This window comes from Loxodonta africana, chromosome 7, assembly GCF_030014295.1.
Source record: "Loxodonta africana isolate mLoxAfr1 chromosome 7, mLoxAfr1.hap2, whole genome shotgun sequence".
In the NCBI taxonomy this organism is placed as follows: Eukaryota; Metazoa; Chordata; class Mammalia; order Proboscidea; family Elephantidae; genus Loxodonta; species Loxodonta africana.
Window position 1 is genome coordinate 93,785,948 of NC_087348.1, and position 15,562 is coordinate 93,801,509.

The 15,562-nt window shown below is 37.3% G+C and overlaps 1 protein-coding gene across 15 annotated transcripts in view; it reads left to right on the forward strand.

The window, feature by feature from the left end:
• EMSY (EMSY transcriptional repressor, BRCA2 interacting) overlaps positions 1-15,562 on the forward strand; it is a 107,665-nt gene that overhangs the window by 5,302 nt on the left and 86,801 nt on the right. For 6 of the 15 annotated variants that reach the window (XM_023538900.2, XM_010599564.3, XM_010599566.3 and 3 more), the window contains exons 3-8: positions 3,195-3,294; positions 4,746-4,820; positions 6,354-6,395; positions 10,231-10,406; positions 12,055-12,207; positions 14,049-14,308. In XM_023538900.2, the coding sequence (XP_023394668.1) occupies positions 3,195-3,294; positions 4,746-4,820; positions 6,354-6,395; positions 10,231-10,406; positions 12,055-12,207; positions 14,049-14,308 (806 nt within the window). The remainder of the gene's footprint in view (positions 1-3,194; positions 3,295-4,745; positions 4,821-6,353; positions 6,396-10,230; positions 10,407-12,054; positions 12,208-14,048; positions 14,309-15,562) is intronic. The other 9 variants (XM_010599568.3, XM_010599569.3, XM_010599567.3 and 6 more) reach the window with 6 other exon arrangements.

The window sequence follows — 15,562 nt, forward strand, 5'->3', positions numbered from 1 at the left end:
CACAATTCTCCCTTGGAGTGGCTGGCAGGTTCAAACTGCTGACCTTTTGGTTAGCAGCCAGCACTTTACCCACAGTGCCACCAGGGCTCCTTTGTGTCATTACAGTTAACTCTAAAATTGGATACCGACCAAGATAGTACCAGCAATTCAACTAAGTTCGAGATGTATCAGGATCTGAGGATACCCGTCAAAATGGGCATCAATAAATATGTAGGGTGGGAAGCTAGTAAGGCTTCTTTACAAAGAGTGCATTTCTGGAGAAGGGGAGGAAATGCCTTGGGTTGTGTAGCTTTGTGTGAGGTTGCCACATCTTACTTTTGTATATGCTCTTTTTAGTTAGACTTGAAATGCAAGAAATATTTATCACATTTCTTTAGTTAATTACGTTTTCTTTGAAATAGTGTCTCCATCACCATAAATTCCACAGGCCAAATGGACTTTTTCTTTAAACTACTTTCCTCTCCCTGACCTCTCCATTTCTTTTTGTGTCATTGCCATTCTCCTGAATACCTTGCAAACTGTAAAACCTGACTCCTTCCCTTCTCTCACTCCTATAGTCAATCAATTACTGAGCCCTATCAAATAGAAACTTTTTAGGCTGGAATTAAAGGCTTTTCTCAGTCTGGCCCCAAACTGCTTTTTCATTTTTATCCTTTTCTATTCTCTTACATGTGCGAACCAATCTTTATAATAGTTATATATTTCTTAGGTCCCTTATTGAATTTTAATCACCTTGAGGATAGGAACTTTGTTGATAAAATATTCTCCATGGTACCTTGTGCTAGTAATGTTCAGTTAGGCGTTTGACTTGAATCAGTGATTATCCAAGTATGGACTCCCCTAGTGCAAACCGGTCATAGTCACTGACTCTTACTGGGAGTTGTCTATATGAAGCATTTCCTTCACTCCCTCTATTCCTTTTGAACATTTGCATTTTTTCCCCCGCCTGCCTGGAGCATAGTTCTTTTTCTGATTAAAGCTTATGCCTCCAGACTAGATGCGTTTCTCCTTTGTGCATTTCCACTGTATTGTAAACTGAATCGTAATTGTCTGATTACTTGTTTCACTGTAGTTTCATCCTAGAGTTAACTCCTTGATGGCAGGACTTAGCGCACTGTCTGGCTTATATAACAGGGACTTAGTACTGATTTGTTGAATAAAATATTCCATAAACAGAGCATAAACCTTTAGAGTATAGTGATTTCTTAGTTGGTTATCCGTGGTGCCTTTCTGAACTCTCCCACGTGCCCTGATAAAAGCTGAAATATGTGTTCCCTGGAACTGTTTCTTCCACTACTCCAGAGCAGCAGAGCCTTGCACTTAAGTAGAGAACTCAGGAAATGTCTATGTAGTACCTAGCACAGATTGAACATGCATATGGTTACACATGGGGCAATTCACTTGGACCAGGCATTTGTATTTAACATAGTGAGCTCACTCTTGTATATAAAGCTTTCTTTTGCCAGTCAGAAATGTGAATAATATGAACTGGATGATGCTACTAGTTGATTGTGTATGTAGTACCTAGCATGCATGCGGTGCAGTGCTTAAGCACTCAGCTTCTGAATGAAAGGTTGGGAGTTCAAACCCACCAGCTGCTCTGTGGGAAAAAAATGTGGCAGTCTCCTTCTGTAGAGATTTACATCCTTGGACAGTCGGAGTGGACTCAGTGGCAATGGGTTTTTAACCATGCATGCGTGCATTCATTATTTGGGTAATATTTATTATCGTTTGTGTTGTCAGACATGGACAAATAGCGAATACTCTATAGGAACTTGAACTGAGTTTGGAGGTAACTGTAGTCCGGACATTATTTCCCATCATTTTATTTTGCGTAGATGTATGTGTCTCATAGTGGTAATGGTTTCAGACAACAACCATTTTATTTTTTTTTCACGCTTCTGTGGGTTGCTTGTCTTGCCTGAGCTCTCTCATATGGCTGTATTCAGCTGATAGCATAGATGAGGACTGGGTTTAACTGAAATGACTGGGCCTCTCTCCACGTGGTGTTTCATCCTGGGTGTCTTCACAGCTTGGTAGTAGTGCAAATGCTTGGTAAGCTTCTGCTTACATTGTGTTTGCTGATGCTCCGCTGGCCAAAGCAAGTCACATGCCAAGCCCAGAGTCAATGTGGGAGGGGACTACACAAAGGTAGTACACAGGAGGACTACATTGGGAGACATGCGTAATTCATTAGGACCATTAGGGACTTTATGGTTATATATTTTAACCAGTACTAGGGACTGACCTTTTTATTTCATAATGGTTGTATTTGTGGAAAGATAGTGAAATGAGACGGTCCAACATTAAGGTTTAGCATATTATGTCCTGGTTGCTGTAAGAGCATTTCATGGCCTCTGTGAGTCAGAATCAACTTGATGGCAGTGGTTTTGGTTTTTTGTTTGAATCACCAAGAGCTGCCTCAGAAGAAAGGCCTGGCAATCTAGTTCCAAAAAAAATCAGCCATTGAAAACCGTGTGGAGCACAGGCCTACTCTGACAGATGGGGTTGCCCTGAGTTAGAATTGACTCAATGGCAACTGATTATTTTTTTATAGAGCGGAGAATCTTAGATCTGGAAGGTACCTTAGAAGTTCCTTCTGGATAAGGAAACAGATTCAGAGATGAGAAAGGATTTGCCCAAGGTCACACAACTAGTAAGTGGCAATGCTGGAGCCAGAGTCTGGTTACTTGACTCTCATTCCAGTATTTTTTCAGTTGCACTGTATTCTTTCTGACAACTACCCCAAGAGAGAGTTAGAATATAGTTTGAGTTCTTAGGCAGAGCTAAGGAATTATTTGAAGGATTGACCAGTGAAGGTACCTTTCAGTAATGCTAAAAGCTTCTCTTAAGCAGCCTTTTTGCATCACTTGGAGCCTGTTCCCAGTTGTTTGTAGCACCGGAGTTATGTGTTCTCAAGTAATAACATATGAGACCAAATGTTTACTATTAGATTTTTCTACCTAAACATTTTACATACATGACTTCCATGTGTCAGTAAAAAACAAAATGATATAAAATTATAAAATTGTAAAACCCACATTTTGATCTCTTTTTAGATAAACTGTCTGAAAGGAATTAAAAAATATTTACAGTTGATTTTTCAGTGTCTTGCCCTGCAGTTTTGCTCTATGATGCCATAGTAGTAAAATACTGAAGGCCTATCTTGATGAAATAAAATTTTCTTCTTCCAGAATTGGAGGCATATGCTGGAGTTATCAGTGCCCTTCGGGCACAGGGGGATCTCACCAAGGAAAAGAAAGATCTTCTTGGAGAACTCTCAAAAGTTCTTAGGTAAATTTTCATAAAAGTTTGTGAGATGTGATTCTAGAAATTTCATTTTGAGGGGTTTCATTACTACTCATTTTAGTAACTGAAATTAAGTTGAAGAACAGAAGTGTTCAAATTGTGGGTGCTTTGAGATCCCTTCCCAGTTATGTGATCTGTTACAGAAAATTTAGAAAATTGTATAACTTTAACATTTATTCTGAAGTCCAATCAGAAAAGGTTTAAGGCAACTTGTTTTTAGATTTGGGCCACCTAGAAAAGGGAAGCACTTTTTTGACAGGGGTGAAGGAAAGGAGAGCTGGCAGCAACTGGATATGAAGATCTAAAGTGGTATCTGTTGAGGGAAAGCACAGAGTGCAAGGAAGGTGCCGTCTCAGTTTTATGTAAGTGGGTGGTGATTAGACGGTCATATCCTTAAGCATAGTCTCTTCCTTCAGCTTCCCACTAGAGTGACACTTGAACCCATTAAAAAATTCTAGTGAAGGGGTTCCTCAACACTTTATCTTGATCCAGTCTAAAATCTTGAGCTTCATCAGAAAATGTTCTGTTTTAACTGAATTTCTACATTTAGAATTATTTTGTCTTATTCTTTTTATAAGTAAAATATGGAAGAGGTTCTTCCTATGTTTGTTTAATTAACATTAATATCTTGTCTTCACATTTAACAGTTTATAGTTTTTGTTTGTTGTTTATGTTTCCTTCTAAACTGCTTTCCAGCTCCAAAATGTTTTGGTCCATGGTACAGATTTAGCTTAAGCAATAAAGATTATAATTTGAAGAGTAGTTTTCATTTCATTGAATATTTATGAATGGAATAGACATAGCCTTTTCTTACTAGTTCAGTATTAACTTTCCATTTGTTAGATGAGGATCAGTGTAAGCACATTTTTACCCTATTGGTAACGTATAATGTGGAAGACGCATACCTGAAGTGTTGTGTAATAAGGGGTATTAATAGAATATAACCACAGTAAACAGACTGTTTTGCCGCTCTTATTTCTTTATTATGTTTACTGAACTTAAAATTATAGAATCTTAAGCTTTAGAAAGGACCTTAGAAAACTCTTCTGAGAGCCCGGATCCTCAGAAACCATGATTAGGAGGTCACCTAGCTTTGGTTTGCATATTTATGTAGGTAAATAAAAGTCTTTGCTAATCTTGTCTGTGGTGTGACAGTTCTGAGTTTTGGAATTCCTGCCTTGATATCAAGTTGAATTTGTCTTCCTGTGATTTCTAATTTGCAACTAACTCTCTCTGCAGTTACACAGAATCAGTATGAATCCTTTTCTATGACTTTAAGCATTTGAAGATATATGAGGCCCCTGTGTATATCTTTTCACAAATCAGTCTTGTCCCCTATGCTCCCCCAAAGCAAACTGTTGATGTAGACATTAATAAAAGTATAGAAAAGAGCTGCCTGCTTGGCAGAGTTCTATAATGGCTATTTTTTTTCATAGCATCTCAACAGAACGCCACCGTGCTGAAGTTCGGAGAGCAGTAAACGATGAACGGTTAACAACAATTGCACATAAGTAAGCCATTAGTCATACCACCCCTGATTTTTTTATGACATAGTATAACATAGTTTTGAAAGTCTTCCTATTGTGTAGCAGATTCCTGAGTCTGTTATCTTACTAGTCATATTTCTAAACTCAGGGATCCTGACCATAGTGTGTTAACTGATTATTCAGTTGGTTAAGTTTTTGCATTTGGTTAGGCACGCTTTAAATATTCAGGTCAAATCCTGTTACAGTGAAACCTTTGTATAACTAAAGACCACCACAGTTTAGCAGATGATTCACTTATTTGAAGCAAAGTTCAATAACAAAGTAGTGTGCCCCCCCAAATTTGACAGCCACTTAGAGGTTGTTTGTAATGGTATTTGATATGTATATTGCTTTATAAATAGGCATTATAAATTTTTTGATATCTGACTAATCACTTCATGTATTTTGAGATTCAGAAAAGAACTGTGAATGTAATGTATTTTAACTTTAAAAACCCAACAAAATAAAATGATAAAGAAGTCTTATCAAATTATTTTCAGATCATTTTAACTGTTTGACAGGTGGGGTGGAGGATGGTGGAGGACTGAGTGTAGGGATCAAGCATTAATAGAGTATGCCTGAAGACAGTGCCTCCTAAAGAATAGAACCAAGCCCAAACCAAACCCATTGCTGTCAAGTCATTTCTGACTCATAGTGAGCCTATAAGACAAAGTAGAGTGCCCCGTAGGGTTTCTAAGGCTGTAAATCTTTAGGAAAGCAAACTGCCACATCTTTCTCCCATGCAGCGGCTGGTGGGTTTGAACCCCCAACCTTTTAGTTAGCAGCTGAGCCCTTTAACCAGCATACCACCAGGGCTCCTTAAAACTAGAAAGGAACAGAAATTATCCTTTAAATACTAATGCAAGATGATGGAAATGATTCATAAAATTTGTTGTAGTGTAATTCAGTTACTTTTTATTTGTTTTAATGTGAAATGAAACTAAAGGGAAAAATTCGGTATGTTTCCGTAATGTAATAAACAGTATATTTAAACCAATTGGCGGTATTTGAATTGACTTCCAAAGATCCGTTAGCTGAATGTTGTGCTTCACTGTCCCTCATTTTACCTAACTTACAAAATGGGGTGCTACCTTTTTAACTGCCTAGTTTGAAGGTTTAGCTATTTATCCTGCAATTTTGTGGTTTTTCAGTGTTGGGTATGCACCATAGAAATTTGGAAAATTTCCATGAGAGACATTTAGTATTTAGTTGTCAGGTTAACATGGTTGAAAGATGAAAATATTAATGTGTTCCTTCTTTAATTTGTTCTAAACTTTAGATTTGGGGTGCCCTAAAAGTAATAACTGAGCTTAGATTTTAATTTGAGAACTGGTAACAGGAAACTTATATGCTAGATAATCAAGTAATTAACAATAGTTTGCTCTCAGAGGCACTTAGAAACAAACTTAGTACCTTAGAAGCATTGGAACAGTATTGTGGGTTGTAAGTTGATGCATCAGTTTCATACTTAAAGGATAACATTTATTTAGTCTCCTTTTCCTTTTTTCCCCTTCCAAGAATGAATTTATCCTTATATTTGGGTGAAAGACCAAGTTACAGGTATGCAAATAGGTTATTATTATTTCAGGCTTTTTCTTGTATTTATTTCAAAATTGAAGCTCTCAATTATTCAGGGGCACATTATTCCATTTATGAATTAACCGTGCTCCTTGCTTTTCCTTCTCTCGTCCTCCTAATGCTGCCCACCCTTTAGCCATTTTGCTGCTTGGGAGTACTTCTAGTCAGAGGGTGGGAAGGGAGAGGAGGTGACAAATTTTAATTAGTTATCTTACTACATGTTAGCTGTCTTGGAAAAGGTTTGATGGAAGAATTTACAAGTATTTGCCAAAATATTTTTGGATAATATGTGGGTTTCTTTAATCTATTTGACCTCTCCCTTTCCCTCCTCTCTCCATTAGCATGGATAATTGAGAGTTGGCTTTTATCTGCCTGTTTCTTTTTTTCTCTCCTTTTTGATTTAATACATGAATTTCATTTTTTCTGAAGAGTTTTTACTTCAGTGTGTAATTTTAAGCTTCTTAGGTCTTTCAGTACTCCTGTTTTAATATTTTGTATTGTGATTTTAGTTTGACCAGCTCTTGTATTTATTTGTTGAGCCCAAGGGCCAGCGAATTGGGAATTTGCGAGATGGGTATAGATCTCTCATTCTGTCCATCTCCTCAGCCCTCTTCCTCCAGAAAGTACACTAGAGCTTAATTCCGAAGATTATATATAAAACCCATTGCTGCTGAGTCGATTCCAACTTATAATGGCCCCATAGGGCAGAGTAGAACTGCCCCCTAGTGTTTACAAGGCTGTAGCCTTTACGAAAGACAGTCACATTTTTCGCCCACGGAGCGGCTGAGCACTTAACCACTGTGCCACACTGGGGCTTCCTGGGTTATCTCTGACCCATTGGACCCATTGCCATTGAGTAGATTCTGACTCATATATAGGACAGAATAGAGCTGCCCCATATGTTTTTCCAAGGACCGCCTGGTGGATTTGAACTGTTGACCTTTTGGTTAGCAGCGGTAGCTCTAAACCACTACACTACCAGGGTTTCCAGATAGGAGGACCTTATATTATGAGCCTGAAAAAACAACTGGAGCTGAGGAGGAATGTGTCTGAACTGACTGCATTTCCTTTCTCCTCTCTCTTCCCTCCCCCACTCAGAACAGCAGCTTAGGCCAGAAGGCATGTGGTCAAAAGGTGATGAGAAAGCCCAGATGATTGAGCACAAAGGAGTGGGGAAACAAAAGGAGTAGGGTGTCTGGGATCAAAGAAGAACCTTGCTTGCGGCCTGAGGCATAACACGTGGTTATTGTTTGGAACTGGGCCATTTATTAAATTTGATATTCGAATTCAATTTTGGATTGTGTCAGAATATTGCATTATAAAGCCCTGAATGTCAAGGGGCTTCAGATTTTTTTTAACTGGGCCACTTTGGCCAGAATTGTCTCTAGGGTTAGAAGAAAATAGCTATCTGGAATTTATACTCTCTTAACCCTTTCCCTATCAGCCAAACATTCAAAGTGATTTCTTGCTGGTGCCCAGTATGCCAGTGGATATGAGGGCCAAGGTAGTTTTATTAGTATCATGTTAAATTTCTCACAGAAAGTAAGGGAGCAAGGATCTCCACCCTCCCTTGCTACACTTTGTATAAACAGAGAGGCATTCTTACATTGAGATTAAGGTATCCCAGTGAATCAGTGCAGTAAGATGTTTATAAAAGCCTGTAAAATTCACTTTAGATGACTTGTGCAACTAATACATATTTGCACCCTCGTTACTAAGCAAATAGCATTTTAGAAATCTAATTCTAATGTGATATTCTTTATTCACTTCAAGTTGAGCATGTTTGCATGAGTGGAAATTTGGAAGATTTATAAATCTTTACAAGTTGCAGTTGTATCTTTTACACTGCAAGTTCTGTCTTTTCAGTAGCATAAGTTCATGTGCTTCAAATTATTAATCTTCCATAATTTCTGCCACCATTTAAAAATGCACCAGATAATAGCAAGAGAAAAATATCTAACTTTTAAAGGTAAGTGTAGATATTTTTTATGTGGTAAACTCACCAAGCAAGTTTATTAGTGATAGTCTAATAAAATGATAGTAAAATAGGGGTAAGACAAGGTAACAGTGCTGAATAGCTTTTAGTATTTTTCTTTCTTTCTTTTGACGATTAGCAATAGCTCTGTTCTGTCTCTCTTACCAATTGCACCATTCTCCTTTTCAGAACTAGCATCAATGTGGAGATTATGCAATGACGAATTTGTTAGGGTTTTTGGGATCTTAGGAACTCTTCTTTGCCTTGTGTTTAAGTAGGACTGTGTTAAACCATGAGGGCATTTACGGACTTCCCACAATAATCCAGTTGAATTATTCAACTCCTAGAAATTCTTTTCTGAACCGAACTTAAATTAAATCCTGTCAAATTGTGAATAATTTGTTTCATTCAGTGAAAGTTGATAGTAATTAGACAGCAATACCCAGTTAGTATAAATCAAAGGCAAAGTTACATATAAAACTCATTTGAAAAGTTTTATACTTTCTACTTTTGCCGTGGTAAATAATTTCAACAGCATGATATGTGCTTGTTTTAGGAAACATTTAGTAACTGTGTGACTTTAGGCATGTTATTTAACCTCTCTGTGACGCAGTTTCTCCATCTATAAAATGGAGAGAATGATAGTACCTACTTCATAGGATTGTTAAGAGATTTATATGAATTAATACTATAGGTCAAATGTTTAGAACAGTGCCTGGCGTATAATAAGTGCCTAATTGATGTTAACTGCTGTCATTACCATCATCATTATCATTAATGCTACTATCCAACTATCCACTAACAAGGGTTTTTGTGAATTCTATCTAAAACTGAAGAATTAGTTGACATACAGTCTTAAATTCTAGGCTAGGTTGTAGAATTCCTGGTTTTGAAAAAGGTGCAAAAGTATTTCTGATTCACTGAAGAGTAAATTGATGGATTAATTCATTCTGGGTGAGGTTTAAACCTTGATGCCAGTCGTAAGTCAGGGTCATTCATCAGCTAAGTCAAGAGAAGTAACGCAATCAAGAGAAGTAACACAACTACCTTTTGATACTTCAATCTCTGGTTGGATTTCTGATAAATTTGCTCAAGAAGTTTAGGGTAGAAAAACCGAGAGTGGGATCTGCATAGGGGTAGAGTTGAATTGCCTCAAATCCTTCTTAGAGTGAAGGATGGTACAAATGAATACAAAAAACTAAGTGGCAGGTTTCTTCCAGAGTTCTCAGATCTAATCTATTTTTAACAGGAAGGATAATGATACAATACATTGTTAGTGACATATACTGTGACATACACAACCCTCTTCCATCCCTCACTACCTAGTCCCCCTCGTTTACTGCCTCAGTTTCCCTTGTTTGAAAGCCTTAGAACTTCTGGCCATGCAGGCAGTTAGTTAAAAAGTTTTTATTTTGCAAAGGTTCCAGTGAATTCCATTTTTAATTATTAAGGAAAATCCTATTTTTAATATTATGAGTACTTTTTGCTTTAACTACAAAATTAGGTATTAAAAGTTAGTAGAAATACTGGTTTTTATTAGTGATACCAGATTTAAACTAATGCAACCAAAATCAATATTAATGTGGAAAAAAAAAAAGCATGGGGAAATTTTCATTGTTTCAACTTTGTTCATTATAATAATTCAGATTATAGAATAAAATGTGTAAGAGCCTAAATGTGTATGGAATTCCTTGAATTCTAATTTGTAATTTCGATCTCGCTTGCTTAAAGTGAAGCCTTTCTTATTCAGTAAGGGCGCTTTGTATAATTTAAAAAGGTATATTTGTTTGATCATTTTTAGTGATTGAGAACCCTTGTAGCAGCATTTTCTTTTTTGTTTAGTATGTCTGGACCTAATAGCTCTTCAGAATGGTCCATTGAAGGTCGTCGGTTGGTACCGCTTATGCCCCGGCTGGTTCCCCAGACTGCCTTCACTGTAACAGCTAACGCTGTTGCCAATGCAGCCATCCAGCACAACGCATCTCTTCCAGTGCCTGCAGAGACGGGAAGCAAGGAAGGTGAGCTGGAAAATATTTCTTATGTGTAGAGATTATTTGTCTGAGATCCTTTTTAGTTCAAAAAAAGTTGTCTTATTTTTCCTTTATTTTTATTCCAGTGTTTAAAGATTGCAGAACATAGTGAGCAACTCTGATTCCGAAACTAGAAACTGCCAAATTTTTAGTCTCAGCCAAAACTAAATCTCTGTTTTGTGGAAAGTGTGAATTAATTAGTCACAAAATTGCAAAAGCCTTCATGGAATGAATTTTTGACATCAGTATGTCCGTCAGAAGTGGATAGAAGCCCTTAGTGAGTGCCATAGAAAATAAGGAAGATGACAGAAGTCGTTTAGCAGCTGGAGAAAGATGCTCAACTGATAGCTTAAAAAAATACAGCTCTGTTTTTTGTCTTCTGGAATCAACGGTGTATGCTGTTCTCTGTTCTAGTTAACGTGCTGAAGCCCCAGGGATCCCACTGAGGACAGAAAGGCTTTCTTACTGCTATTTAATCTAGTATATTGACATGTGCTTTAAAAATCCTGGAATTCTCCTGAGGCCACAGGACTAATATGAAGTTTGAGAGAGCATATTTGGGTTGACTCCAGTAGCTTAGTTTGGTGTTGCATGAAAATGACCCTGAAAACAATGCAGTTGCCGGGTTGCTTTGGGGTGTTGTCTTTGCTTGCGTAGCAAGGGACTGTGGAGCAGAGTGAGACGCTGTTTATGTGTGCTAGGGTCTGCTTTAGGCTGACAGAAGCTGTATTTTAGAGAGATACAGTGTGTAAACTTGGCCTCCATTGAATTCCTGTTTTATTTGTTGTAGGAGAAATATCTTTCCTCTCTTCCCACTTTTACCCTTTCCATCCACCAATTCTCTGATAGAGTGGAAAGAATATAGGATTTCCGATAGTCAGATCTGTTTGAATCCTAGTTTGCCATTTCCTAACTGTGTGATGTCTAGCAAGTCATTTAGCTTCTGTGAACCTCAGCTTCTTCATCTTTAAAATAAGGATGTAGTGTTGTGAGAATTAGTGGTAATATACAGAAAGGATTTAGCACAGTACATGGTACTCAGTACTGGTAAATGGTAGTAGCTATGAGCTATTCTTTCTGTTTTTGAGCTGTATCCCTTCATTGAATGATGAAGAGGTTGACATATGATGTCATTATTTTAGTTGAATTATTGTTGACAGCTTGGATGACAAAAGACTAGTGAGCTAGTTCATAATAAAAGAACCATGTCTTGGTTTCCACTTAGTAGCCTTGTTGGTAATTGTTACAGTTAGGGAAAAATTAGTCGTCACTCCATCATGGGTGCTGCTATTAGTATTAAAAGGGAATACAAGTACATGCCTGTTTGCCCAACTCCTGCAGTGAATGAAAAATAATTTTCATTTTCCTCAATATAATTTTAAACTTGATTTATTTGTAATTGCTTTCTTCTGCATTGGCAATGTCATCTGTAGACAGCTGTTAACTACTTGGGGAAAACCCCTTTAAGCGATGATTTTTAGGAAGCCTCTAACTGGTGGACCTCATACCTCACACTGGCCTCTAGCTTCTGATCACATGAAAATGTTAAGATTGGCCTGCAATAAAAAATAATTTTGCTGTATGCCTGGACAGTTTTGGTGAAAGTTAACAGCAAACTTTTTTATCGTTCCTTTAGTAGTGGTTTGCTATTCCTACACAAGTACCACGTCAACCCCAACCTCTACCCCTGTTCCAAGTGGCAGCATAGCAACGGTTAAGTCTCCAAGACCTGCCAGTCCTGCCTCCAATGTAGTTGTCTTGCCAAGTGGAAGTACTGTTTATGTCAAAAGTAAGTGACACTCTCAGTGCTATCAGGGCCGCCTTGGCTAAATGGTGAAGCGTAGGCTCTGACTAGATCTCCTTTCCTGGATTAAATCATCAGGCCACTGTCTGGATATTAGCAGTGGTTTTTTTTGACAGTTCTAAAGAATTCCTTTCTTTACATGTGACTTGGTATATTTTGCTTTTTAATCAGTTCTGGGGGTTGAGAAATGCCTTCTTTTTTGCTCTCTTTGGGGAATCTGCCTTTGAACAGTGCTATCCTTCAAGTATTCACTTGTTTTGATTGCCATGGAATAGAAATGTAAATAGATAACTGAAGGAATGTGCTTATTCAGTGTTAAGTCCTATATTGTAATCTCAGTAATATTTCCTTAAATTATTTTATGTAACACATCATCTGATTGTGAGATTCAGTGAAGCATTCTAGAGAGTCCATCTTCTATATTTCCAATTGGCTGTAATTTTTTGAAGTTTTTTTTTATTTGCTGTCTTTAGCTCCTTGCTTTTACCTTATAAACCAATTTGATTTCAAATTCACTTTTTTATTTTAAAATTTCTGTTATGTCAGCATTGCTTTGCTTTTGATATCAACTGGAAATCATTAGTATTTGATCTTCATTTTTCTCAGTATAGTTACAAACTTGATTTCTTTTTAACTTTTAGAAGTGGCGTTTGCTGTTTTAGACAAGAATGATTCTAGGTCATTGTCAGCCTTGTTTAAATTACAGTCTATAAATTGAAGGTATAAGGAGTTATGTTTTATTATCAATTCTGTGAATCATGCTATATAATTTTTTATGTCTGCTCTGTAGAGATTTCCTTTGTAGGTTGCTGGGTTTTGTGGTTCTCACTTGATGTTTTAAAAGCCATTATAAAAAGCAATGGAGGCTTTATTCCATAAAGAAGAAACTAAAAATCTGGAACTATTAATTAAGTTTACATTAGCCAAGGTAGTCTTTTAAAATAACTGTAGAGACCTATTTTTGGTCATTTTTTAAACACTGACAGTTAATTCCAAATATCAAGAAACCATATCACATAATATGTAGTTATATAACTACATGATGAATGATATAATTATTCATTCACCTAACTTCATATGTGTAAGGCGCTATACCAGGGAAACAGACAATAAGGCATAGCTGTTTTCCTCTTGGAACCCTTTAATGATGGGAGATGTGCAGATAAACAATCACATTGCCATCTGGTAAGTGATACAGAAGAGAGTATACAGAGGTGATGTGGAGTAGTTCTGTTTCACTGAGGGGGTGGTTGGATCCTGCAGGATGATTAAGAGGTCATTGGTAGTAGTTGGTATTCCCCCAAAAGCACTAGTATATAGAGACCTGGAGATAGATAGAATTTTGTAAGATGGCTTTGGGTAATGTTGAGCAGTTCAGCATGCCGAGATTATAAGGGTGCACAGGATTAGGTGGAACTGGGTACTGTGTTCTTAGAAAGATATAAGTAAGATATGGTGATGGTTTTGTATGTCATAGGAAGATAAAAACTACTTAAGGGTTTGAGGTGGGGCATTGGCATGATTAAATGAGATTTTGGAACTGGTAGTAGCATGGGAGATAGAATGGACATCTTTTAGGAGGTTGTTGCTAAAATACAGGCAAGATATGAGGAATTTCAACATGGAACATTGGCCATAGGGGTAAAGAAAGGAGGGAAGGCAGAGACAACTTCTCTGAGGAAGAGTTGTTAAGACTTATTGGCTGACTGGGCTTAAGGCAAAGGGAGAAATCAAGGATGACTTGATGCACACAGAGGTTTTTAAAAAAAGTATAAAATGCAACATTTGTTCAGTATAAATATAGCAATATTATTGTCACCTTTCAGGTGTTAGCTGTTCAGATGAAGATGAAAAACCCAGAAAACGAAGGCGAACAAACTCTTCTAGTTCCTCCCCTGTTGTCCTAAAGGAAGTTCCAAAGGCTGTTGTTCCAGTCTCAAAGACGATCACTGTACCTGTGAGTGGCAGTCCCAAGATGAGCAACATCATGCAGAGCATTGCCAACTCCTTGCCGCCTCATATGTCTCCTGTTAAAATAACCTTCACCAAACCCTCAACACAGACGACAAACACAACAACACAGAAGGTATGTGGTGGAGGGAGCCTCTGCCTGCCAATGGCCGTTTCCATCTCTTTCAGACAGTATGGTTCAGATGTAACAAATATGCACTGAGTGCTTACTATGAGCCCGGCATTATGCTTGGAATGTTCACATGTCTTACTTTATTTAATTCTGCACATAAAGCTTTGGAATAGGTATTACACCCACTCCTCACTTACTGATGTGATTAGGTTACAAAGGCCAGGTCATCATGTGAAATGGAGGATGACCACATCAGATCACAAAATGGAGAATGACTATATCATTACATAACTGCCAAATTATGTCATTACATAACTGCCAAATTACATTACTACATAACTGCCAATTTAGATCATTATGTAACTGCCAAACCACTGAGAATCATGGCTCAGCCAAATTGGTATATAACCTTAACCATCATAACCAGTGTTACTCTCACCTCACACCTCGGCATTCATTACTGCCAGATGTATGTCACATGTATGTCGTTAATGTGTGAAGTAGCCTGATAGTAGATCTTTTACTATTGTCATAAATGCAAAATGTCAGATAACGAGATGTTGATAGGTGAGGAGTAGATGTATTTCACTTTTTGTACATGAGGCTCAGAGATGCTAAATGACTTGCATAAGGTGACATAGCTAGTTAGTCTTTTACTTCTGAGACTTTGACTTTATTTTATAATTACGATACTGTTTGGAAAAAAAAATAAATACACAAGTTTCTCTAACCTGTATTAAGATGACTTTACCTTTAGGAACTCAGTTTTCAACTTTGCCAGAGTAGCAAAGTTGTTAGGTATTCAGCAGAGGAAAGGAAGAATATATAATTAAGTGAATAATTGTTGTCTTTTTTTATTCTTTGTATGCCACCATTAATTCATTCCTAAAATCTCCTCTAAGTATGTCCAAATCATCAGTATTCTGTCAATTTCATGTTATTAGAACCCTTTGCCTTCCCACATCAATCTGGACCCCAGTTGCTCTCTAGGCTTGCTGTATACCTGTTTTCTGGAATTTCCCTGTCTTCCTCTTAGTTTATTTACTCATTTCGCTGGAGCACAGACACATCTTCCAGAGCTTCCTGGTGTATAAGCTTATGGAAAGTTAGTTTTTTGAAACCTTACATGGTGAACTAAAAATTTTTTTTATCCAACCCTCTCACTTTATTGAAGGTTTACCTAGGTGAATTATTCTGGGTTGGAAGTCATTTTCCCTGAGAATTTTGAAAATAATTGCTCCGTTGGCTTTTAGCTTT